Source organism: Lissotriton vulgaris, chromosome 5 (assembly GCF_964263255.1).
Source record: "Lissotriton vulgaris chromosome 5, aLisVul1.2, whole genome shotgun sequence".
NCBI lineage: Eukaryota > Metazoa > Chordata > Amphibia > Caudata > Salamandridae > Lissotriton > Lissotriton vulgaris.
Genome location: NC_141693.1, coordinates 598,326,523 through 598,354,290, shown reverse-complemented (window position 1 = coordinate 598,354,290; position 27,768 = coordinate 598,326,523). Strand labels below are relative to the sequence as shown.

The 27,768-nt window shown below is 44.3% G+C and overlaps 1 protein-coding gene across 1 annotated transcript in view; it reads right to left on the bottom strand.

Annotated features, from left to right (window-relative positions):
• LOC147711300 (SPARC-like protein 1) overlaps nucleotides 1-27,768 on the bottom strand; it is a 703,822-nt gene that overhangs the window by 489,435 nt on the left and 186,619 nt on the right. Inside the window, exon 3 of the mRNA XM_086920139.1 lies at nucleotides 3,805-3,889. Within this exon, the coding sequence (XP_086776265.1) occupies nucleotides 3,805-3,889 (85 nt within the window). The remainder of the gene's footprint in view (nucleotides 1-3,804; nucleotides 3,890-27,768) is intronic.

Here is a 27,768-nt window from a genome sequence, read left to right as displayed (position 1 = left end):
GTCCTCAAAGTCCTGCAGGGCTGGCCATATTAAGGTGAGGTCGCCTGTGACGTCCCGGACATAAATCAGACGATCACCTACTTATAGCGATACACAATGTATTGTATCTGCTATTGGGATTCCCCACGTCCCTCCTCCCATCGTAATCTTATGGCCAAGGGCTCCACTGCCAGAGTGAATAGGAGGGGGGAGAGGGGGCACCCCTGCTTGTTTCCCCCGCTCCACCGGGAACGGGGCTGAAATGAGTTTTCCAATTCTGACCCTGGAGGTCAGGTTTTTATAGAGGAGTTGTGTGTATGGCAGGAGCATGGGGCCGACGTTTATCTTCCGGAGGGCTGTGAACAGGTAGGACCATGTTAGTGTATCAAAGGCTTTCTCAAAATCCAAGATTGGGTATGCCGCACATGGGAACAGATCTTTTGCCCTGTCCTGGATACAACACAAAATGCGCAAATTTTGTGAGGTGTTACGATACGGGACAAAGCCACATTGGTGAGGTGTACCATAGCTGGAAGGATTTGACTGTACCGGTCAGATAATATTTTCCCCTGAATTTTACAGTTCGCATTTAAGAGCGTTATTGGTCTATATGAGGCTGGAAGCGTGGGATCTCAATGTGGCTTCGGAAACGTCACCAGGATCTATTCCCAGAGCGAACCCGGGAGTTCACCTTTAGTTTGTGCGTCTTTGTACATGGATGCCATCCGCAGTGCTGCTTGAGTCGCGAATGTGCTATAATACTCGAGTGGGAAACCGTCCATACCTCACGCTTTGTTTCGTGTTAATGTTCTGATCGCATGGGTTATGCCCGAGGGACGGATCTTCGCTTCTAATTACTTCTTGTCTGCGGGTGAGATCTTGGGCATGGGCGACGGGCCGAGAAACCAAGTCAGTTCTCAGGGCGTTTCCTGTGCTGGGGCGCAGTAGATTTCGGCGTAATAGTCATGGAATATGTGCATTATGTTGATTTGTGTTTGGGTGTCCCGTTTTGTCTGGGAATTCTGTGATTGGGTGTACCGCTGTGTCCTGCTTGGCTAGCCAGGCTATAAGTGACCCCGCTCTGTTACCCTCCCTGTGCACTCTAGCTGCATATGCATGAAAGTTATATTTGCGTAGGTCTTGCATGGTTACTGCATGAAATGTTTTAGATTCTGTGAGCTGCGCCAGCGTGCCTTTTCCTTGGTCCATGTCTTTTGACATGTCCGCCAGTTTAACCTCTGCATTTTGTAGCACGCTTTCCAGTGTTCTCCGCACACCCACTACCTGTTGGATGCAGTGCCCCCTGGCGATGTTCTTAATAGCGTCCCACTCTGTTAATCTGGAGTACGCTGTGCCGGCTTTTAGTAGAAAGTGTTCTTGGATGTACTTCCCTTGGATTTGAAGGAACGCCTAATCAGTGAGGCACTCTAGGGGTAGTTTCCACATTGGAACGGGGGGATGGGGCGGTCTCCATCTAAGGATCACTGTGTGCGCATCATGATCTGACACTACCCTGCCTAGGTAGTCTGTGTGTTGCACTTTTGGTAGGAGAACTGTGGAGCTAAGAAACCTATCAAGCCTGACTCTCAAGTTGTGTGGGACGGAGTGAAAGGAATAGATTTTAGCAGTTGGGTTCCGTGCTCTCCAGGCATCCACTAGAGCCCACCGATCCATCCACCACTGGAAGTCCCAGGTCTGTTTGAATGCAGGTGATTGCACTGACGGGGGGTGTGATCTATCTAGGTGAATGTCCAGAGTGCAATTGTAATCCCCCCCAGGAGCCATGGGATCGATGTGTGTGGGCTAGTACACCTGTGAGATTACCCCAATATTGATCCTGCTCTACATTGGGGGTGTATATACTCCCTAATAGTATTGGTTGGCCTTCCAATAGGCCCGCCATCAGTGCGTATCGACCGTCCTTGTTCCTTGTCTACTAGTCGTGTTTGCTCCCTGAATGGTACCCCTGGTCTAATCCATATGTGATACGTCGTGGCACAGATAATGCCCCACCATTTTTTACAGAGAAGGCCCACCTCCGTCTCCGTCAGGCGTGTCTCTTGCAAAAGAGCTATCTGTGCCTGTTGCCTCTTAATATATGTGTAGGCGGAGTATCGCTTCTTTGTCGTATGCATCCCTCTAACGTTTAATGTGTTGAGTTTGATGTCTGTGTTAGGGACCTTGGGTGTCATGTAGTTCGATGCCGAATCAGTGCTTTCCCTAACTGTGGTGTTCTCCTCACCCACTGCTCCCTCCGGTCAACCCACTTCCAGTCACTTACATATTGTTTACATTGTCCGCTTCAGTTTCCTCTTTCCCCTGAGGACATCCGAGGACATCCGGGGAGTAGGGGGGAAGGGGAGGGGGGGGGGGGTAAACTCAAACAACGGGAAGCATTCCCTACTCAGGGGATCCATTGCTCAGGGCAATATGTCCAAACTGAATTTCATGTATACACTTTAGTTCATTGCTGTGGGACGGTGGATCTGCATCCCGTCCTGTCACTGCCGCTGCCCGCCTATAGATGTCATTAGAGGAGCACCTGCTAATACCGTTTCTGTTCTCGGCCGCATGTTTCGGACTATATCAGTGTTAATTTTTGCGGCTGTTGTGACTAACCTGAATGACCATGGTATTGTGATGCCGGGGTGGGACAATTTCCTGTCTGCAAGTGGCCCAGCCCGAAGCAAAGCCGCCCTTTCTGTGTCTCCAGCTGCCTCAGCTCCATTATATTTGTGTGTCCGCTGTTTGAGGGGGTAACTAACGAGGGTGTCATTGAGCCTTCTCTGGATGTATGTTCATCACAGCCTTCTTCTTCCGAGCTGAGCAAGTGCGGGCCTCTCTCTACATCTGAGCTCTAACCTGTGGGGTTCAGTGTTGCCACTGCTTGCAATGCTCTCCTGAGCTCTGTTATGATTTGTGCGAGGACCGAGGAGTTGGAAGTGACTGAGCTGGCCTGTGCGCTGAGTTGAGTGAGGGTGACCCTTCGGAGTCGTCGTCCTGAGCGTCCAGGTGGTTGACCACCTTGCGTTAAGGGGTGTCAAGCTGTGTCCCTCTATATAGTATGCGCCTGCTTCACTGACAACCCAGGAGAATGGACTCCATAGGCTGCAGGGGTGTCCTTCTTAGGCAGGGGCACCCTCTTACTGAGAACCAAGCACCCATCTTTCAGGATTGCAAAAGCCTGCTATAGGGGTGACTTATAGGTTTTAAGCGCAGTGACCCTAGATATAGGAAACATATATCTTTAGTAATTGGTGCTAGTACCAATTTAGACAGGCTGCAATGGCAGACCTGTAGTTCCATTTTGAATGGTCTCTCATGGGTGGCATAATACATGCTTCAGCCCATGGGAGACAACTGTGGTACCTATACACTGGGTACCTTAGTGCCATATACTACGGACTATCAGTATCCAATCTGAGATGTACCTAAGAACTGAACACAACAATTTAGAGAAAAGGCAGATCAAGCAAAAAGTAGGGGTAACCATAGAAGCAGATCATTCTTTCCTACATCAAGCAAGCATTCTTCCCTGGTATAATGTGCTGCCATTCCACCAGTTCACTTTGGAGTCACATTTGGGTATGAAGCACTTTATAAATGATTTTACAATACAATATAAAGTTGGTGAAACCATTTCAATATCTAATAACCCTTGCTTTGTTGGTACTTGATTGTTTCCAACCCTGTAAGGTGATTCTCACACTTCAATTGATAGCAGTGCTTTGACATTAATTATCTGCTTTGCAACAGGAATATCTCAAACAAAGTTAGTAGTTGCCACAAAGTAGCATGTTTGAAATATCTGGGCATGTACACTACCTGGATCCACACGGCCTAAGTATGGACGAACTTTAGCTTCTTCTTCTTCTTGTCTGAATGCTTTCCGTGTTGCTCTTGGTGTAGCCTATTAGAAGGGCACAAAATATGATTAAACAATCATGGAGCAGAGAAGTATTGGTGGCATCACAGATTGGGGGATTCATCATATTCTGCATTGAACATGTTCATTTTCTCTCTTCCACTTGAATATCCGGGTAGAAAGGCAAAGCATTTCTGGATTGGCCACTTTTCAACTCTGGCATTTGGCTGGTGGGTTGCATTATGGGGTGTTGCTTACAGAACAGGATGGGCTACCAAGACCCAAGGGTGTACCTATGACCCCATTTTAGTTGCAGTCTCCTGTAGTGTGGGGCTGATTTGAATATTTTTTCCAGGTATGGTTTCCAGTCTGACCCTAAGACTATGCCATATTGGATCAAACTGGGGGCCTAATTTACGAGGAATTGGCATAAGGCAGCAACGCAGGTCTTCTTGCTGCACTGCCCTACGCCAATGAGATAGGATAGGAATGCACCGTATTTATAAAATACTCTCCATTCCTGTCCTTTGCCCCTGCGCTGGTGCACAATTTGTTGCCTAGCACCTACATAGATATCCTTGCAACCCGCTGCAGGCAGGATTGTTACTGTGCAGGAAGGGGCTCCTACCTGCACAAAAACAATTCTAAGAGGCATTTTCCTCATTCTATGCGTGCTGCAGAATGCAGCACATAAGGGAAGTGGAAAAAATAAGGAGAGAGGAAAAGATTTGTCCTTTTATGCCTGCTTTGGGGTGGTGGTAGGTTTTGGCGCTGCTCCAGGTTTACCTGATTTTGTAAAATCTGAGACAGCATCAAAATCCATGAGTGTTGATTGCTAACAGCCACCACAACACCCAAGGAATGTCTCATTGAGCAGAGTAAGGGAATGCAGTGCTTTGCGATGCCTTGCCTTACTCCATATCTAGGAGGATATGCAAAGCGATGGAGGGTGGCTTGGTGTCGCCTCATAGATATGATAAAGAGTTCTGCACCACCTAAGCATAAAAAAAGTGACGCTCTCGCAGAGCAGGCCTCTTGTAAATAAGCCCCAGACTCTCCAACAATCTATGCGCCATATTATCAAGAAATGGCGATACATTATTGCCGCTTTTAATGGCAGGAAACTGCCGCTAAAGCGGCGATAATGGGCTTGATAATATGCCCTTGTGAATTCCCATAGAAGCCCAGGTTCTGGTGAGTTTCCTGCTTATAAAAGCGGGGATAATGTATCGCCCTTTCTTGATAATATGGCCCTCTGATTTGAAAATAAATAAGATATCCAAACAATTGTGTGTTCAAATCCGGATCTGTTTCTTTGGGAATTGAACTATGTCACAGGGCAAATTAGCTTATGTGGCACACACACTGTACGTTTCAATTACTATGCAGATACACGAAACAATGAAATAAGTAACAAGTCACAGACCATCAGGCTAGCAGGCTTTCTGTACAGATAACAGCTATATAAGTGACCGACTGCAGCGCTACTTTGAAATGCATCCACTTCCATCCATTATGGTTATGTTCTCTCTCGCTAAAACCTCTCTATATCAGTTTGTTACAGCATGTGGCTCAATCACAAGACAAGGGCGGAAGAAGATTTCTACTTTGCAAAGAGTCACAGTCCATGACTATATTTTGTGAAGTATTTGAACCTTGAAAACAGTTATTTAACACCTTCGCTGCGGCGGCGCTAAGGGGGCGGGGGGCCGCGCGGTGCGCACATCCAGGTGACGGAACTGCTCCGTCATCAGCCGCGGTTGAGCTGTGCTCATGACGGAGCAGTTCCGTCATGGCCCGGCCCACTCAATGGAATGCCCAGCGCAGGCACGGAATCCGCGCCGCACAGGCGCGTCGGGCGGGCCATGACGGAACCGCTCCGTCATCAGCTCAAAATACAAAAGTGTCGCCTAAGGAATCATTCAGCAAAGAAAATTTTAACTTATCATTTAGTCACAACAAGTGAACATATAATTGGACAATGCATGGAGTTATCTTCATGTACCATTATTTAATATGGTCAATTCAAAGATGCAACATGGCAGCATTAATACTACTAAACATTTGATATCTGTTCGTCAGTAGTATACAACATCTTTCGCTTTTGTATGGACAAATGGAATACCATACACACACAAGTTTTTATAACTTAGTATCAGAGTTTCAGGTTTACATGAAGGTTCATATATAAGCAAAACGATGTTTAAGCGTCGACGTTTCGGTCCAATAACGGTTTATACATTCCACAGGATCATCTTCAAGACGAAAATGATGCACATCAATATCTAGAATTAAGATTAAATACATCTACAATCAATGATAGATATCTTTAATAACCCTGCAAATCAGGTATCGTCTACTCACCCTAAAAGAACAACCACACCCAAAGTGTGAACAAGTGATGTGAACCATCATCAGCACAGCGCCACCGTGGCTGATGACGGAGCGGTTCCGTCATCGGCACGGAAAGGGTTAAGTTGTCTTTCTGCAATGGATCTGACCAATACACTTGCGTGATCTTTCTGTTGTACGCCACTAGGAAACCTCCTGCGCTGGGACGACATCGGGTCATTTCATCCCGTTCAAGCAAACCAGGCCTCAGCATCCTGCTCGCCCCTGCCATGTGACGTGTTCAATCTGTTTGCAAATGTAGTGATGCACGGAAAGAGCTTGGGGCCTGCGGCTCCACCTATGTTAGCATCTTTCAAAGTATTATTTATACACCGTTTCTGCCAACTTCTTATGCCACGCTCCTAGCTTTGTTACTTTGACTGCTGTCATGGCGTACATCTCTTTCTAAAATGAAGACATTGAAGCAAATTGTGTCAAAAATATTGTAACGTCAAAAATATTGTGGTACTTATATAGAAGTTTTGAATATTCTTTGTATGTTTATAATATCTTTTTTTTATATAGCGCTGTATAAATTATAGTTTACTTTAATATCTTTGTAATGAATGAATAAAAAAAGTGCAAATGATGGCTGCTTTCATCCCGGCTCCGTACTGATGATGAAAGGACGTTTTGCATCTAACGAAACTATAAAGTCTTCAGATCTGCCAGAATAATAGATTCCTTAGAGGTTGAACACAGATGTAATACTAGAGTGGGCAAGCAAAATCCCTTGGCTCTCCTATATTAAAGCCTAATTGAGGGACCTGGGTCTGTCACATTGTTTTGACAACCTAGTGAATATTGCTAAAATACCTAGGGCCAAGTTAAAGAAAGAATACATGGGGCATTTGTATTTGAAAAGAGACATGCAGGAGTTGGGAAAAAGCAGGGTTATTGACCACTCACTTTTGGTGTGTTCAATGCGGACAGAGCCTTACCTTTCTTTTTACCTTAGCCAGGTTAAAGTATATTACCTTAAAAGGTTTAGGTTTGGAACCTCACACTTACTGATTTCATATCCAAGAAATGTATATACAGAAGCTGGATTGGATGTATGCCCATGTGATTCGCATTCAAAGCAGAGCATGGTGCACTCTATCTGGTAGATGCATCGAAGTAAATACCGGGAGCAAATGGGCAGATTCTCAGAATCTGTCCCTTTGCTCCGGGTATTTTTGCATTTGGGAAGCATCATCCCAAATGCAAAAATCGCAATTTAAGGAATCTCTAAATTGAGATTCCTTAAATTGCGATTGCATTTAAGGAATCCCAAATTGAGATTCCTTAAATGCAATGCATGAAAGTAAAAAAAATAGCGAATTCGCTAATAGGGGGAGCAAATTACCATGAAGTTGGACTTCATGGTAATTTGCTAAAACTTTGAAAAAAGCACTTTTGTACATTTTTAAAAGTTTCATGTTGTGCACACACATGCCCTTAGGGCATGTGTGTGTGTGCAACATATGTGCATAGATCAATTTCAGGGGGTGCAACAGGGTGTCATTTTGACACCCTTGCACCCTTGAAATTGCATGAGCAATTTGCGAGTATCTACTGGTACTCGCAAATTGCTCATGCAATCTCCAATACATTCCTATGGGCCTGTAGGCCCACAGGAATGAATGGGCCAGCATTCCTTAATTGCGACTAGCAATTTGCGAGTAGCAATTAAGGAATGTTAAGGAATCGCTATTTTAATAGCGATTCCTACATGCATAGGCTTTTGCTATTCCTAAATAGCGATTCCTTAAATATCGCTATTTAGGAATAGCAAAAGGCTACGTTGATGCATCTGCCAGTATGTTCTTTTGCAATCTATATATTAATTCAAGGCACACTTTTTTAATACCACTTTTAAACTATTTGAATATAAGAAGATGCCAGGCAGCTTTGCGCTATCTTCAGCTTTTAAAGGATGAATTTATTTGTTTTATGGTCTATAGGTATATCTCCACTTCAGTTCGACTCAGAAATATTGTTGGGAAATGAGTCTGTATTATATCTTACCACTGCACTTTATATTTATTAAGGTTCTTAAAAATGTTGACATTTGGCTTCTTTCTGTCCTAACATAATCATTGTTGTGTCAAGGTTGCTGATATGAATATCATGAGCTTTCTTCACCTGGGCATTTGTACATTTGATTTTGTCTTCCTTTTAAAAATGATGGTTTAAATTGTTTACCTTTTACTAAATCAGAAATTCTTTGTCTTTTATAATGGTGTCTTTTATGGCTTGGAATACAGCTGAATAAAGATTTCTGAACTGAACTGAACTGTAATACATATGATATTTAATTATTTTTATATTTATTAGTTATTATATTCATTAGAGGTGTTATTATTATAATAACTGCTTTATGGTTTTAATATAGAAAGTTTTAACATGCAATTATACATATTTGTTTACATTTAACTATTAATGCATAACAGTACCATGTTGGGATTATGGAGGACTAGGGTGCGAAGTTATGTCAATTATTAACGATTGTTTTTTATTTTAAAATAATGTTTTATTGTATCTAAATATTTAAATGGTAATTCATTAGTTACATTATTGAATTGATTTTAATTTTTTTTAGTTTAGTGTATTTTTTGATTTTTAATGTGCAATTTTAATTTTCTATAATGTATTTATTAATTTATAATTTAGTAGAAGGTTGTTGGATTTGTAGCAGAATACAGTAAGAAGTTATTTGTTCTTGAATTCTTGGTTTTATGTAAAATGACATATTAAATTGATAGCAGATTATGTAAAGTATTAAATTGATTATTTGTTAAGACAATTATTTTTGTATATTCATTGATAACTGTATTTAATAATAAATATTTCAAATTAATTGTATATTTATCAATTTATTCTATTTCATTACTGCTTTGATGTTATTATTTGCTACTATTACTTTTTTCCTAGGATCTTTCGGGTAGCAGAGAGGGAAATGCTTTTATTTTAAATATATTTATTTTCTTTCATATTTGTTCATTTTTGGCAGATTATTTCATTATTTTTTTCAATCAAACTGAATTGTATATATTTATAATGCATATATTTTTTTGGGACTGTTTCAATATTTGTTTTGTTGATACGTATTTAAATGTTAGTAAATCTCATTCCCCAAAGTCCAACATTTTCTCAACTGTAGCTTAGATTTGTGTGAGAACAGTAAATCTAAAGAGACACAATGGTTGGATGGAATGCAGAATAAATCAAAACATTCACCCCCACTCAAGAGATCTGGGGTAAATCAATCATTCTTTTGCTCACCGTTCCACCCCAGGGTAGACCTGGCCATATGCAAATCAGTCTTGACCCACGCCTCAAGGGAACAGTCCAGCACTAACTGCCAAGCTAGGTCCTCCCTGAATAGGAAACTAGCCCAATAACTTTACTATGTCTGGATCTTAGCTAATCAAATGCCAGTGTTTCTGTGCATTTAAGATCTCTTTGTTTTTCTTGCTGTAGGTTATAATGAGCCTGTGTGCTTCTTGTTTTAGCAGCTACGAGAAGTGTAATCCATGGTGAAAGCTTCCACCCTAAATCTCTATTGAGAAGCATCCCCTATGGGGCATTAATCAGAATGCATTGAAACTGCTCAAAAGATATGCAGTATATCAATTTCAAGCAACAATATCAAGGATGAAAAAGAGAGGATACAAACAAAAAAACCTTGCTACAAGCTTGGAAAAAGTGAGAACAAAAACATGTGCTGAAACATTGATTTCAAAAACACAAACTAACAAAATAGAGAATAAAACCAGAAAGCACCCAGGCTCAATATAACCTACAACAAGGAAAACAAAAAGATCATAAATGCAGTACAGAAACACTGGCATTTGATTAGCCAAGATCCACACATAGGAAAGCTATTGGGCAGTCGACCATCGGTGTCTTATAAAAGAACTCAATCACTTAAAGACAGGATGGTACAAAGTCACCTACAAACCAGCAGAACAGCAACAGCACAAAATTGGCTAAAGGATGCAGGAAAAGGTTTCGTAAAATGCAATAGTTGCAAAGCCTGCAAGATTGGGGGAAATTTAAAAAAGAAGTAATCGCAATGATGGCAAGACAATATCCATAAAATACAACATCACATGTAAAACGACACATGTAGTTCATGTAATTTGTTGCCAGTGTGATTTACAATACATTGTAAGCATGATGTGTATGTTAAAAAAAGAATATTAGAGCATTTACGTGCAGTGAAAAACAAAGAGGTTACTTATGCAACAGCGAGACATCGGAATGAATGTCAATATGCAGATTGGAGAAAAATGCGGTACTACGGCCTAGACACAATCTCCTTGCATGAACTTGGGGGAGATAGAACAAAAAAACGTAGACAACTTGAACCACTATATATAATCAAACTTAAGGCCAAGGTCCTGACTGGCCTCAATATCGATGAAGAACTTTTTGTGCAGTTGTAAATAATGATTGGGAGACTGAATTGTACTGTCTCACAAATAATGATCATGATAAGAATCTGTAAAAAACGGTCTTATATTCAGAGCCTTGGTACTAAACCATAGTAAACATGAAGCCACTATAGGCCTAGATGGTACTACACAATAGAGAAGCTATGATTCATAAAACCTCTGATGGTACTATACCAATACACCCCTATTTTAATGAGAAGATTCTCAAAAAATCTGAATGCTGTTGGTATAACGTCCCCGCCATTCAATGAATACTGAATTGAATTAAATAATGACTGAATAATTATTTAAGTATGTGAATTGGTAGCACCGAAAAATCATTCCATAAAGATTGGCCATGTTAATTTAATTTAATATTAAAATTGGAAATGTTAATTCCACGATTTGCAACAGTAGAAACAAAGGATGTTTTTAAAAGAACTTCAACTCCCATCATGCATCATAATAGGCAGAGGATGGAGAGAGTATAATATAAAAAAAATAAACAAGACCAACTCACAGTGAAAAAGACCCTGTGAGGTCATTAGTATTTTGTATTTTCATATTTTAATTAAATAATATATAGAATAGAATAAATATGATTTGTCCAGTAAACTTGCTTTGTTTTTGACAATATTCTGTTCCACCATATTTTTGACTCAATATATTGGTAGTTTTCATACAAAGACCATGTGAGGTCCAAACACGTGGGTGGAGTAGTGCTGTTCTGTAATTAAAAGATTGGAATCACAGAATCCCTGAGTGCGACGTAATTTTTTAAATATATATATTAATATATAGATAGATAGATAGATAGATATAAGTATTTTTATATATATATATATACATATACATATATTACAACTTTATTTTTAGCTCCATTAGTACTTTGTATTTTCATATTTTAATTAAATTATATATAATAGAATACATATGAATTTTCCAGAATGCTTGCTTATTTTTGACAATATTCTGTTCCACCATATTTTTGACTCAATATATTGGTAGTTTCCATACAAAGAATGCAAACTTTATAATTTTGTAAGATTAACTTTTTGACATAATATTCTAGTGTCTTGGTGTTGTTCTTGAAAGACTGTCATACAACTAGTTATTTCTCTGTAAAAGGAAGTAAGCAATCTCTAAAGTATTAAAGTAAATATTTTTGTGAGAAAATATAAACATTTGAATTTAAATGATAAATCTCCATCCCACACATTCTACATTACTGATCAATCCTTAATTGTCTCCAAATGAATATAAAAAATATTTGATAACAAATCTGAATGTGAAGCGTTTAGTTTTTGCTTTTAAATGTTTACAGAACTGTATTGTACATTACAGCCATTGTGGATTTTTTTGGCTCAAATAAGAGGGCTTTCCACATTTTGTGCATGGCTGCCTAGTTGATCCATGTCATCCTGAACACCTTACGCCAGGCCTGCCTTTTAAGCCAAAATCATGTTGTGTTCTCTGGCTTGTCTGGCCACAAGGCTAAAAGAGAAAAGGTAACTACAACTCACAGAATAAAAGTGCTGTTGGTTAAAAAGCAAGATTTGGCAGCCAGGAAAATGCCAAATATGAAATTCAGGGCAGAAGGTTATCGGAAAAAGAGTACAAAGCAAGAGAAAAAAGGGTGTTATGGGTAAGGGAACTGTGAAAGTGGAGGAGAGGAGAGAGGAGGAGAGGAGAGGAGCTATGAGTCACTGAGAGACCGAAACAAGCATTGGCAAATCCAATAGATCTCGCCTATGCAAGAGCTAGTGGGTTGGCCAATGTGGTTTAGCCATATTGTACACCAGCATGGATGCTGTTCAGCATTACTAACTGTTAGTAGTGTGGAATTGAGTAGAGTGGATTACAGTGGCATCGAGTGTAGAGGTTTATAGTGGAGTAGAGTATCATAGAGTGGAGTAGCATAGAGTGGCATACTGTGGAGTGGTGCACAGTCGAGTAGCGAGTTGTAGAGTGGAGTGGAGCGAGAGGAGTGGCATGGAGTAGAGAGAGAGGAGTGGGGTAGAGTGGAATAAAGTGGAGTAGAGGGATTTGTGTACAGTGGAGTTGAGTGTTGCAGAATGGCATTGCAAAACCTGAAATAGATTTTCTTATAGTAGAGTGTCATAGAGTGAAGTGGGGTAGTGTGAGGTGGCATAGAGTAAAGGGTTGTAAAGTGGTAGTGGAATAGCGCAGAGTGGAGTGGAGTGGAGTGAAGTAGAGTGGAGTAAGGTGTTGCAGAGTGGAGGGGCACAGAATGGAGTAGAGTGTCTTACAGTGGAGAGGCATACAATGGCATGCATTGGAGGGGTGTAGAGTGTGGGGTAGAGTTGAGTAAAGTGGAGTAGAGTGTTTTAGAGTGGAGTGGCATAGAGTGTTGTTGAGTAGAGTGTTTTAGAGTTGAGCATTGTAAAGTGGAGTGGCTTGGAATGGAGTAAATTAGCATTGTGTGGCATGGAGGGAATTGCACAGTGGAGTAGGGCATTGTAGAAAGGAATGCCTTAGAGTGGAGTAGAGTGTTGTGGAATGGCATATAGAGGCCAAGAGTGGACTGGCTTTAGCTTTGTAGAGTGGAGCAGCATGCATAGAGTTTTGTAAAGTAGAACAGCATACAGTGGAGTCGAATACAGTTGAGTAGAGTGTTGTAGAGTGAATGGGTGTAGAGTGGAGGAGCATAGAGTGGAGTAAGTGGCATGGCATGGTGGCATGGAGTAGAGTACAGCATGGAGAGGAGTGCTGTGGAATGGAAGGGAGTAGAGTGGAGTGGGGTAGCAAGGAGTGGCATAAAATTGAATATATTGGCATGGAGTGTCGTAGAGTGGAGTGGTGTAAAGTGGCATAGAATGTTGATTGGAGTGTCATAGAGTAGAGTCTCATACAGTGAAATGGCCTTAAGTGAAGTGATGTAGAGTGGAGTGGTGCAGAGTGGAGTATCACGGAGTGGAGTGAAATAAAGCAGCCTAGAGTGACGTAGCATAGAGTGGAGTGGTGTAGAATAGCACAGAGTGTATTGTCATGAAGTAGAGTGACATAGAGGGGAGTGCAATAGCTTGGAGTGTCACAGATTGGAGTGGTGTGGAGTGGCTTAGAATAGAGTATCAGAGAGCAAAGCGGCATAGAGTGTCATAGAGTTGAGTGGGATAGAGTGGAGGAAAGTGGTGTGGAGTGGAGTGGCATACAATAGAGTATGCATGGTGTGGTAGTTCCCTAGCATTACAGACATCACAATTTCAATTGAAATGACCATTACATTTGCACATACAGTTATACTGAAAAAACTGTACAGCACACAAATAATACTGTGTGGAAATGGCATAACCTAGTGTATTGATTTGTTTTGCTCATAATGAAATATTTGTTTTCACCACTCTTCAGAATTACAAATAAATGTGCTTCATTTGTTGTTTTCTAATTCTGATATATTCTGAAAATTTTGCATAGTTCAATTATAGACATTCAAAAAAACCTTTCCTTTCCCACCCCCAGTATCCAGCAAGATTATTAAATAAAACATCTCACTTTGAAACCTGTGAAAAAAAAGTAAATGCCAAGTTCCCTCAGAAGGCAAAGCTTTTCATTTGAACTCTGTCACTGAATGCACGGCAAATATGACAAGGTAAGAACAACATTTAAAGGCCTATTTATAGAAAGCAAGCACTCATAGAAGAATACAGTAATCAGGCTATGCTCCATGGGAGGGACACAAACATGCTGGACAGCTTAAAACAAATAAAACCAGTAAACAGAAAGCAAGCTAATCTTTGTTACAAACCACAAAACCATTGGTAAGCAATAGGTGGAATGCATTCATTGGGAAGCTATCAGAATGTCCCCAAGACGTCTTTGCAAACTAGACTGGTGCACTTATTGGTAGACTTTAACCTAAAAAAGAAGTATGCATAGAGATTAACCAAAAGGAAGAACAAGGGAATAGCATGGAAAAGAGAGGAATTAAATGTTAAAAATGTTGTTATGTTAAATTCTGGCATTTGTCTATCACAAGTCTGCAATTGGATTATATTGTATGGCACTGATATTTGGACAATGCTTCCCTTATCCCTTGCGAGGTGTAAAATGATTGCTGGGTGGTAAATGATTACAACTTTGTCCGTTAGGAAAAGTGTTGTGCATGAGTGTCGGAGGCATGCTCTGAAATTGTGAATGTGAACTTGTAGACGCTCTCATATATTCCCAGCGATCCCATTTAAATTGGCTACTCTTTTCTTCAGTTGGCCATGCTCCTGCCCTTCCTATTACTAGCCTCAGTTGTATTTCTGATAAAGTCCCAGAGATGAAGCCAAAATTATTCCGGCACAATGTTACATGAACCACCTTGATATGGTGTTCGCGCAGCTGTATTGCTTTCCTGTACTGAAGCCCATTAGTTATTTCAAATGACTTCCCTGATCATAAACTGAAAATCGGTATGAGAAAGACGGGGAGATTTAATTGAATCAATATGCACATATGGCGGTCAAGGTTGAGCGCCAAAGCAGTAGGACGCCACTGACAAGCAAGAAAGCATCTGGTGATGTGAAATAATCATGTCAGCAATTTTATATTGTTTACAGAAGGATTCAACCTTGACAATCCATATTAAAATACACAGAAAGCAGAGAGTCATAAGTTTATATATTTGAGCATTTGACAGTTGAAGCATGCCTAGCATATCTCAAAATGTCTGCGTGCACTGAGTTCCATAATAAACATCGAAGGCATCGAGAATATGTTGTTCCTATTGCTGGGATGATGGTATTCTATGACAATCAACTATGCTTTCATTGTATGGTCGGGCAGCTCCCTGACTAGCAGGAATGAAGCTGCGTGTTTCATATGCAGGACAACAGTTAGGCGGGCCTCATCTCTATGTTGCTTCCTCATAGGCATGGGCAAAGTGGGCACCTGCCCAAGCCCCCAACTTCTAAGGCAGAGGTCTTCAAACTGGGGGGCGGGCCCCCCTAGGGGGGCCTTAAGTGATTCCAGGGGGGGCACCAGGCTCTGGCCAGAAGAAACATTATGCTTTGTTTTCAGCCTAAAAAAATGAGCAGCGGTAAGCACGTCTGTAATGGGCCATCATTAACATCCTTTGTCATTTAAATCCCGGTTGGGAGAAGGTGTCAAAAGGGAAGGGACTTCACATTTTTTCCAAGACCCACACTACTATTTCGAATAAGCACACTGTTGATCCTTTGCACATTAGCAAGGCCTGCCTCACCGGAATATTATGTTTGGAAATCCTGTATTTGTTGCATTTTTAAAACAGCGACAGAACTTAGCTACAATGTTTAAATAGGTCTATACATATTTAAAAATTGCCAGTTAAATAGAACAATTGTGAAGTATTTTGAGGGGGGGCCTGGCGAATTGTTTTTCTACACTGGGGGCGCGGAATTAAAAAGTTTGAAGACCACTGTTCTAAGGGTACCCTTAGTAAAGTGCTATACTTCCGTTTTTCTCACTTTGATTGGTTTCTCTATCCCAACGTCTCTCCCTCTCTTTTCCAACATCTGTCTCTCTCCACCCAGTGTCATTTTAAGGATGTTTGGGCCTCAGGCAATGCGCATTTCAGGTGTATTGTGTGAACGTTTAAATACATTATAATAATATTTGGCACCATGCAGGCGTGAATTATTATAAAATAGGTAAATACATTAAAAGTTGTTATGAACATGGGGCCTCAAAATATGTCACACCCAGTGCCCGAAAGATCCTTAGGATGACATTGTTTACTCCATCACTTCTAGGGTGATGAAAGGTTGGAGGGGGCTAATAAAACCTGGAGCCCCTGAGGCTCAATCTTTGTACCTGTTGTGGCTGCCAAGCAATAACCTAGGAAACCCTGTGGTGGGTCACAGGGGTGTCTCTAGAAGTGAAATTCAATGGGTCACATATTGAGGCTCCAATACACTTGGTGGTCACCCACAAAGGTTTTATATATGTGCGTGTCTGTGTACACAGACGCACATAAACACACACACATACACACACAAACACATATATATTACTCAGTGGTATTCGCCACTGGATAGTTATATTTAAGATCTTTGTTCCATATTAAATGCATTGCTTGTGTTGCTAACAACTTTGGCCCCATTTGATGAATCTCCACAAAAGAAGTGCTACTTTTTTATTAGTTTGTGCATGGAAAGTTATAGGCTCATTGGTCAAGCCGGGACGAGAAAAACGGAGGTCCGAAAATGCGTTTTCCCTATTCATTTTTCCACAGAAAGGTTAGAATCAGCTACTGTCCAAGCCACTGAATGGATCTATACCAAATTTGTGAGAAAGCTACATCTTGGTACGGCCTGTCCTTTTGATGTGACAGCTGCACAAAACACTTTACACATCAACTTTACCCCCCCCCCCCTAGTGGGCAAGAATTCAATATAAGTATATATATTCTCTCCTTTTACATTTAAATTCTAAATTAGCAACACCAGCCTTACTATATTTTCAGTTTTTAGAGAACACCAAAGTTTGTTGTCACTTGTCACGGTTTTTATCATGCCCATTCTGGAATATGACAGTTCTAAAGTCTTTCTTTTATGTTATGTTTTTAATATGAATGTGATGTTTCTGATTAGTTTGAATGTCCTTTTATGATTTGCTGTGTCAAATCTAAGAAAATTAATTGATGATGATAATGATGACTATATTTTGTGTTTTGGTGTAAGTACATTCAGTAGTTTTGGAGAAATGAAGGTTAAAAGAATTGAATGTTTCACACAGTGGAGGATCCATGGATCCAACAGATCTCAAAATGAGATCTAATTGGCTGCCCCCACCTCAACCAGGAAGTGGTAGCAGCCATATTAGGCATCAGGACTGAGTCCTAAGAAAAATGTAAAAAATGACATAGGGAGGCAGGGTACAGACACCCTGACCCCTTAAGCATGGTAGTGGGGTCCCAACTGCACTGCAATATTGAAAAATTGCACAGTATCCCGCTTTTCTTCTTTTCTAAACCCCATCCTTTTACTTCCCTCTCCACCACTCATAAACAGCATCATCACTCCCCTGAGCCAATCCCAAAACCCCACAAACCAAAGAAGATCCCTCCAAAAACAAATCTATCCCTTCCACTTCCAAATCCAACCTTGAGAAACAGTATCCTTATCCCCCTGAATTCAGCCCATAACCCCACGAACCCAAGACGACCCCTCCCAAAGACAACCCCATCCTTTCCACTTCCCACTCTTCCCAAGAGAAACAGCATCCCGACCCCCCTGAACACAGCCCAAAACACCACTAACCCAAGATTACCCTTCCAAAATGAAACCCACCCCTCCCTAAACCTATCTCCCCCAAGTATCATCTTCAAGAAGTCGAGGTGTCTAGTGGATGCCCCTTTGTGAGGAGGGTCCCTGGCAGTTTCAGTATGGGCAAGTTTGGTGGCACATCATTGTGCTGTGGCACATAACATAAAAATGGATTGGACATTAGCCTTAGTTTCGCTTGATGGGTTGTTCGAGCTGGAATAAAACTTTTCATATTTTGGAAGACATTGGTCCTGCCATTACTATTCTAACTATAAATGAATGAATGAAGGATTTATAGAGCACACAGCTACTCAACAAGAGTATCCCGGTGCTAAAAGGACTCCCAATCCACCCAAATGATGCCCCTCGCAGAGGCAAATCGGGATTTAAGCAGCTTCCGGAAGATTGCTAGGTTAATGACAAAATAGCCAGGTTTTAAATCGGTCACAGTTCTACGAGACAATGGAAGCAAGTTCCAGGCCTGGGCCCCCAGGAGATTAAAAGGGCTGCCGCCCGACAGGCGCGGTGTATTCTGGGAACAGAAGCCAGGCTCAGAGTGGATGATCTCAAGGTTCTTGGTTGCACGTATTGGGTTACTCTTTCTGAGGTAGCCCGCACCACTTCCATATAGGGCCTTGAAAAATAGCACCAGAGCTTTAAACCAAACCTTTTTAGGGCTAGCGCCCTGCGTTGCACTGCGCAGCATTACTCGCAGCACGAGCCCTTTAGTAGGTGAAAAAACAGGGTTTGTAAGCTGCCCTAGGATTCGCACACGCTCGTGCATTTGCTTTTCCTTTTGTGGGCAGCTATTGGTCTTTGCGTTCGTCTTTTAATGAAAGACTGCATGCAATAGGTCCGCCCATGGCCTATTGGTGTCTATTTTGCACTTTGTGTGCCTAATAGACACCAAGAGGTCATGTGGTCACATGTCTCGCAGTTGCAGGTGCGCGCACCGCTCGCAGGCTTCTTTGTTTTTGAAGCATTCGTTAAAGTGAAAGCGATCGCTTTCTCTGCCGTTTGGCTCTTCCTTCTCATCTTCTGACCTTTTTTTTTTTTTTTAAACGTTGCTCTTCCATTTTCATAAGGTTTGCCTGCACTTGCTGAATTCTGGTAGCTATCAATTCTTTTATAATATCTTTTCCTGAACTCATTTACTGACATGCATCTGTGCTCCCTGCATAGTCTTTTTAGCTTGACTTTCTGTTTGTCTCCGTGTACATGCACACATGCCTCCATGCACGTCCATCTTTCCGCCTGTGATTCGGTGTGAGAAACGTTGCCGCCCCCTGTGTTTTTAGTCACTGTAGTCCTTGTTTGGCTTATCCTTATCACAGAGGGGCACCAACCAAATGTTTAGCAGCAAGAACCCCACCACAAAAGTCACCCCTTCACCTGAACGTCGAGCCCACGCCCCCATCTACTCGAGACAAAAAAGCACCACAGGACGAGATTCAGTCACAGCGGTCCCTTCCGGGGGGGTGCCGCCTCAGCGAGCCCGGTGCCTTCGGTCGGCCTCAGGAGTTGCACCGGATACTGAATGAACGTGTCAAACAGGGGATGAAAAAATTATTGAGCCTACCTCGCCGTTAACCGGGATAACATGGCCACTGGCGCAGCACTCTGCGAAGGGGTCTTTGGCTCCACGAAACCAGTAGCCACAGTTGCGTTAGAATCACTAACGTGGAGAGCGAGCGTCACCTGCTGGCCACAAGTCGAGCATGACACTGAGCTGGAAGCTGTGCGGTAATGCTGCTTTTTGCCTTTTTTCAGGGTCACCGCAACAAAGATAGCTTTCTCCACTTCTAGCAGCGGGCCTAGTTCGGCAGTCATGACTCAGGCGAGATTGAGGGGCGAGACGTGGGAAGAGGGCGTTGTTAGCCAATCATCTAGGGAGGAGTACACACACTCTTATGCAGGCTTCTCCAACGAGTAAGCTATGTGAGCCACTTAATGGAACTCTGCTCCCCTGGTTTTCTGGGTCTTGACCTGGGTGCATCTTGCCATTTTGAGATGGTTTCCATCAATGCCCATGGCCCGGGTCCGCCATTTTGTTGATTCTTGTCCTTTCCTTTGCTCCATTGGATTCCATCCAGCCAACCTTCAGACATTTCTTTTTTGCTGGACTGCCTTATCTCTAGGCCCCCCTCTCTCCTCTCACCAATCTCAGCCTCCGACTCTTCTCCCCCACCTACCGCTCTCTACCCCTTCTTATTTTTTTTATTTTCTCACTTCAGTCTGTAAATATGTGATATATACTTGTCCAAGCATAATGGCTGGTAAAATGTAATCCTGAGATAATCTATTATTTGATGTATATGTATATAGAGATAACTCTAACCTCTGACATATGTAGTAGACCTTTGTACTCACTACCCTTCCTATGTGATTCTTAGAGTTTATCCATTTGTATCTCTTCCTTGAGCGACTTTACAACTTGTACATTTGCAATTTTTTCTATTTGTATCTCTTCCTTGTGTGACTTTACAACTTGTACATTTGCAATTTTTTTCTGTTTGTATCTTTTATGTAACTCATGTAATCCTAAATCCTTATGTATTGCAACTGGTTCTTTTGTAAAGTGCTCCGACACCCTTGTGTAATGTGTGCACTATATGAAATCGCATTAAATAAAAAATAAAAATAAAAGCTTGGCCTGCCCTTTTGGGTGCTTAGTTAAATACCTGCCTGCTTCTCCTCCACTTTCGGTTACATTGAGGGTGGATGTGGACAGCCTTCCAAACGTTTCCCTGCAGTCTTGCTACCAGGCAGGTATCGATCTCCCGTTATCCAGGCTTTGAGCTGCCAAGTACGAATGCGTCTAACAAGCCCGTGCTTAGCCTTGTTTGCTTTTCTTGCATTTTGGGAGTTTCCTTTTTTCACACCCGCTCGACTTTCACTGTGTGAATATGTGGCATGAGACATTGGGGCCGATTCCGATCCGGTAAAAAGCGCTCGGAATCCCCGTACGGAGCGTTTTTCCCCGTACGTTTCATACTCGTAAACGTCTCCGTACGATTCTGCAAGTACGATCCCTACCCAATGCGTCACTCCGTACGACTCGTAAGAAACTCCGTACAAATCCAAAGTCCATATGATTTTCATTCGGCTGACGCTTCACGCCACGTCCGAACGTAAATAGCCACGTCATCCATACCAGGAAGTAAGATCCGTGTTGAAGACACTCCGTACGGCTCTTTTGCTATGAGAGTCCAAAACTCCCGTAAAAGCTGAGTCCGGCCTGAACCGCACCCCGGTACGCAACAAACAAGACATGAACCCCATTGTCCGTGTCATCCGAGTCCTGTACGCCCACTACCTCGTACATAGAAACCGACGACGGCGCAGACGGTGAGTACAACGAAGTCCAACATACCTGTACGTGGTGCCACATGCGCACATCACCATTGCACGCCTGTAATGTCCGGGTACGTTGTGCCACAGGCTACCGCATATCACCGGTGTAATAGTGAGATGTGCCGCACCTACGTCATCGATCTCGGGGTACAGTACGCTACCGCATATCACCTGTGTAACAGTGAGATGTGCCGCACCTACGTCATCGACCTCGGGGTATGGTACGGTACCGCATATCACCAGTGCAATAGTGAGACGTGCCGCACCTATGTCACCGATCTCGGGGTACGGTACGGTACCGGATATCACCAGTGTAACAGTGAGACGTGCCACACCTACGTCATCGACCTCGGGGTACGGTACGGTACCACATATCACCAGTGTAATAGTGAGACGTTCCGCACCTACGTCATCAATCTCGGGGTACGGTACGCTACCGCATATTACCTGTGTAACAGTGAGACGTGCCACACCTACATCATCGACCTCGGGTATGGTACGGTACCGCATATCACCAGTGTAATAGTGAGACGTGCCGCACCTACGTCACCGATCAAGGGGTACGGTGCGGTACTGCATATCACCAGTGTAACCGTGAGACGTGCCACACCTACGTCATCGACCTCGGGGTAGGGTACGGTACCGCATATCACCAGTGCAATAGTGAGACCTTCCGCACCTACGTCATCGATCTCGGGGTATGGTACGCTACCACATATTACCTGTGTAACAGTGAGACGTGCCACACCTACGTCATCGACCTGGGGGTACGGTACGGTACTGCATATCACCTGTGTAACAGTGAGACGTGCCGCACCTACGTCATCGACCTCGGGGTACAGTACAGTACCGCATATCACCGGTGTAACAGTGAGACGTGTGGGACATACGCCTTTAATGTATGTGTAAGTCTAAGTGATGTGTGGAAAACATACCCAGCAGTGCTCAGCAGTAGAGGAGTTCTGTGGCTAAAACCCCCAGCAGTGCCAAGCAGTGCCCAGCAGTGCCCAGCAGTGCCCAGCAGCATAGGGTGTGTGTGGCTAAGACCCCCAGCAGTGCCCAGCAGTGCCCAGCATTAGAGTGTGTGTGGCTAAGACTCCCAGCAGTGCCCAGCATTAGAGTGTGTGTGGCTAAGACCCCCAGCAGTGCCCAGCATTAGAGTGTGTGTGTGGCTAAGACGCCCAGCAGTGCCCAGCAGCATAGGGTGTGTGTGGCTAAGACCCCCAGCAGTGCCCAGCATTAGAGTGTGTGTGTGGCTAAGACCCCCAGCAGTGCCCAGCATTAGAGTGTTTGTGGCTAAGACCCCCAGCAGTGCCCAGCATTGCCCAGCATTAGAGTGTGTGTGTGGCTAAGAACCCCAGCAATGCCCAGCAGCATAGGGTGTGTGTGGCTAAGACCCCCAACAGTGCCCAGCAGTGCCCAGCATTAGAGTCTGTGTGTGGCCAAAACCCCCAGCAGTGCCCAGCAGCATAGGGTGTGTGTGGCTAAGACCCCCAGCAGTGCCTAGCAGTGCCCAGCATTAGAGTGTGTGTGGCTAAGACCCCCAGCAGTGCCCAGCAGTGCCCAGCATTAGAGTGTGTGTGTGGCTAAGACCCCCAGCAGTGCGCAGCATTAGAGTGTGTGTGTGTGGCTAAGACCCCCAGCAGTGCCCAGCAGCATAGGGTGTGTGTGGCTAAGACCCTCAGCAGTGCCCAGCAGTGCCCAGCATTAGAGCGTGTGTGTGGCTAAGAACCTCAGCAGTGCCCAGCATTAGAGTGTGTGTGGCTAAGACCCCCAGCAGTGCCCAGCACTAGAGTGTGTGTGTGGCTAAGACCCCCAGCAATGCCCAGCAGCATAGGGTGTGTGTGGCTAAGACCCCCAGCAGTGCCCAGCATTAGAGTGTGTATGTGATCAAGACCCCCAGCAGTGCCCAGCAGCATAGGGAGTGTGTGGCTAAGACCTCCAGCAGTGCCCAGCAGTGCCCAGCATTAGAGTGTGTGTGGCTAAGACCCCCAGCAGTTCCCAGCAGTGCCCAGCATTAGAGTGTGTGGCTAAGACCGCCTGCAGTGCCCAACAGTATAGGGTGTGTGTGGCTAAGACCCCCAGCAGTGCCCAGCAGTGCTCAGCATTAGAATGTGTGTAGCTAAGACCCCCAGCAGTGCCCAGCAGTGCCCAGCATTAGAGTGTGTGTGTGGCTAAGACCCCCAGCAGTGCCCAGCATTAGAGTGTGCATGTGGCTAAGACCCCCAGCAGTGCCCAGCAGCATAGGGTGTGTGGCTAAGACCCCCAGCAGTGCCCAGCATTACAGTGTGTGTGTGGCTAAGACCCCCAGCAGTGCCCAGCAGTAAAAGCAGAAACATACCATTGTCAACCTCATTAACATCAGGAAATAGACACATGATACAATACCCAAATCTGAACATCACACCAGCTCCCAGGCACACAGCAGTCAAAGCCATTATCAGAAAAACTAAAGTACAGAAACAAAAATAAATAGCTTTATTCAGCTCCATCAAAATGTCAAACGTAAATATGAGTCCATGCTCACAGAAGGCCAATGGCCAGTCCAAATAACTGAGAAAAAAGGCTGTGGCTTCCTGGATGTTGTCACACCCAAACTTGTCTGCACGTAGAGTTTAATCATCTGTGGAAACAGTGGGGGCATCATCTGGGGAATCCTCCGGCACCGCAGGGACAGGAGAGGGAAGGACAGGTGTAGTGGGTGCAGGTGGTGTGGATTCCTCCACACTGGCCAGTGCATCGCAGAATGTTGCAAGATAAACTTGGCTGCACACTTCAGCCAGTTCTGAAAAACTACCACCTGAACCCGGGGACACATTGGGGGTGGAGGTAGAGGGTTGTGAGTCTGTTGTCGTGGGTCTGTGGATGCGTGTGTGATGTCTGTCCCCTCTCCCTGTGGGTGTGCCTACATCCCCTTGAGATTGGGTGCGTGGTGATTTGCGCTTTGTCTGCTGTGTGGGTGTGCTGGGTGTGTCTGTTGTAGTGTCTGACCTGTGGCATCTGCGTGTACGTTGGGAAGGTATGGGAGAGGCTGAGGTGGATGGGTCTGAAGGATGGGGGGGCAGATGCTGCTGGGTGGACAGAGCTGCCGTCAGTTATGACTCTATGGTAGCCACACTCCGACGTAGATCAGACATGGCAGATGGCATGCCCTCCATGAACGAGAACAACTGTGTCATGATTTGTGTATGTCCATGGAGGACAGTCAACATCGATGTCTGACCTACTACAATCTGCTGGAGTAGGTCCATAGACTCAGCACTGAGGGCAGCAGGGGACACAGGGGCAGGTGCTGCGGTGCCGGGAACAAAGGAGACACGGTGGCTAGCACTGACCCTATGGACCCTAACAACTGGGAGGGTGGAGATGGTACTGGAGGAGGAGGGGCCAGCCAAAGATGAAGAAGCTGCCATTTCTGCATATTCACCCTCCTCCGGAGAGTCTGATTCTGAGCCGTCCACATGGTAGGAGGTGTTGTGCACATGGGGTCTGGCCCGCTGACTCTCCTCACCCTCCGTGCCACTGCCTCCCTCTGACTCCTCAAAGCAGGTGGCACTGTTGCTGGGTCCCTCTGTCTGGTCCGGGCATTTGTCTCCTCCAGATTGTGGTGATGATGCTGTTGGCAAGGAGAATAAGAAACACATATCAGTCACCTGTACACATCAGACATATCAGCTACAAATCATGTGTCCACATTTCTAAACATGGCATGCATCATGAGTCACAAGCCACTGAACTCTGCACAATGCTAAGCCTAGTCTTGGGCAATTGGAAGAGAAACAACGTTCAATGTATAGTAGGATACAATTAACAGGCAAGGCAACAACTTGTCTGAGAGACACATTGATGAGCTACTGCCTGACAACAGGCTAGCTGATGATGAATCACTGTTCATATGCCCACCCTGCCACACAAATCCAGACCAGGTCATGTTTGAATTGCTGTGACCCTGTGCCACATGGGAATAGTCCTTCATGATGCCATCCTGGGACCTGAACCAAGTGTACCATCACCTCACACTGGAATCACAGCTGTCTACACCCAAAGTCACATTGTGTGGCTGACCATCAATATGATTTACAAACAACATGAGACATATTTTGAGTATATGCACACACAAACTGCACAGTGTGAGTATCCACAAGCCAACACTAGTTTACATGTACAGTGTGCACCTGTAGCTAACACATGACAATTAGAAAGTTCACCATGGACAAAGGCCACTGAGGCTGACTCGTGTATAAAACACATGTTGAGACTCCTGATCAGTGCCAAAATTTGAAGAAGGGCAGACACAGTGCTACATGTAAGGTACCAACAGGTGTCACAGACCTCCCTCCAACATGAAGATGTGCAAAGTAATATGCATACTAAGACATTGCACCTTAGGAGTACCTGTGAAAAAAAGATTTGTAGGCAAAGCGCTGGGCAAATGTAGAGTAGGACAAGGCATGTAAACAAGCATCTGCTGAAAATTGTCCATTCTTATGGCAATGCATAAAGTGCCTGTCTGACCACAACACTCCAACTGTGGGAGTGTTACCATGCCTCGGAGCACTGCAGGTACCATGTGACACACATGAGAACAAACAGACATGTACCTACCCCCTTCTTGCTGCTGTCTCTCCTGCAACTGCCTATGGAGGTCTGGGAACACCACTCCAGGATCCGGAGCATGTGGGGAGTGAGGTGGCGGGTGCCGCCATGCCGGCGTGGAGCTTCCAGCTTGGGCTGTACCCTGGCGATGCGGCGGGTCCAGCACCGGATGTCCTGCCACCTCTTCCTGATGTTTCTGAGCCTCCTGCAATGCCCCCTCACTCCTGACAGCCCTGGCGATGTCCAGCCAGATATCACCCTTCTCATAAGAAGATACCTGTCACGAATATAAAGTGAGACATCAGTACACCTGGTCCATGTCCCAAAGACACACATTTGCACTAAATACTCGATGACAACAGGGCATAGGATGCTGACCACACTTTCATCATTGTCCAGGTGTATGTGGCCTGTGAGCAAACAGAAATGCACTACATGCCATTGAAAGGCACCAGATTACATAAGGGGTGAAAACCACTCTTTGAGCATGGCACACACTGAGCAATATATGCTACATCAGGGTGCACATCAGCACGTGATATGCTGTCACACACCCTACTACAACAAATAACCCTCTTCAGACAACACTGTACACACCGGCACTCACTCCAAAACAACATAGCATCTCTAAACTATACATACACAATGGCTGTCACACACACAACAGGTGCACAGTCCAAGGTAGTGCACACATCACTCACCTGCTCCTCTGGTCTCCCATACAGCTTGCTGTAGTTAGGCAGGAGGGCATCCAGCAGGGCCTTGTTCTCCCCATCACTGAATGCAGGTACCCTCTCCATGCTCAGCTAATCAGGGTCCAGAGGATACAGAGACAGCAGCTGCCTGATCAACCTTCTTTGTTCAAGTCCCCTATTGTAACTCGATTTCTGAAAGGCATCACACACGTTTCAACCTGTTCCGTTTGTGATGCTTAAGTGGGACTTGAACCTGGTTCTTTCATATCTGATGTGTGCACCCTTTGAGCCACTTGACAATTTTCCTCTCCGCCTTCTTACTCAGAAGACTGCTTTCCTGGTTGCCATCACCTCTGCCAGGGGAGTGAGTGAGCTCCAGGCTCTTTCTTTACAACCTCCTTACCTTTCTGTCCATCCGGACAAGTTTGTGTTGCGGACATGACCCTATTTCCTGCACAAGGTTGTCACAGACTTCAACATCGGGCAGTCTTTCACCTTGCCCACCTTATTTCCGCCTACGCATCCCTCAAAGGAGGAAGAGCAGCTACACCGTCTGGACGCAAAACGTGCGCTCTCATACTATCTGGATCACACACGCCAGTTTTGGGTGGATGAACAACTCTTAGTTGTTTAGGTGGGCGCTGAAAAGGGAAGGCCGGTACACAAGCGGACCATCTCTCGGTCGTCTTTTGTATGAAGGCTTGTTACCCCTTGCCAAAGAAGGAGCCTCCTGTTGGGATGAGGGCCCATTCCACTCGGACCATGGTGGCTACTATTGCCCTGGGTCTGGGAGTCCCCTTGCAGGACATTTATCAGGCAGCTACGTGGGCCTCGATGCACACGTTTGCAAGACACTACTGCCTGGACAGCCAAGTCCGGAGTGATGTCTTCTTTGGCCGTTCCGTCCTCCAGGACATTCTGGTGTGATTATTGGTTTGCAGACCCACCACGGGGGTTGGTATTGCTATCTATTCCAAGGTAGGAATATGCTACTTACTACAGTTTCTTACAGATATTTCATTAACAAAGGTAAGTAACTTGTTCATACTGTCAATTATATCTGCTGTAGGAGCATCTATGATGGGTCTTTGCCGTGATGACAGGGTTTCACATGTACGCATACCATGCCACTTGTGCTAATGAACCGCTCATATGTGTGATGGCATCATAGACCATTTGTACAAAATCAAACATTTCTGCAGTCTGATGATGTC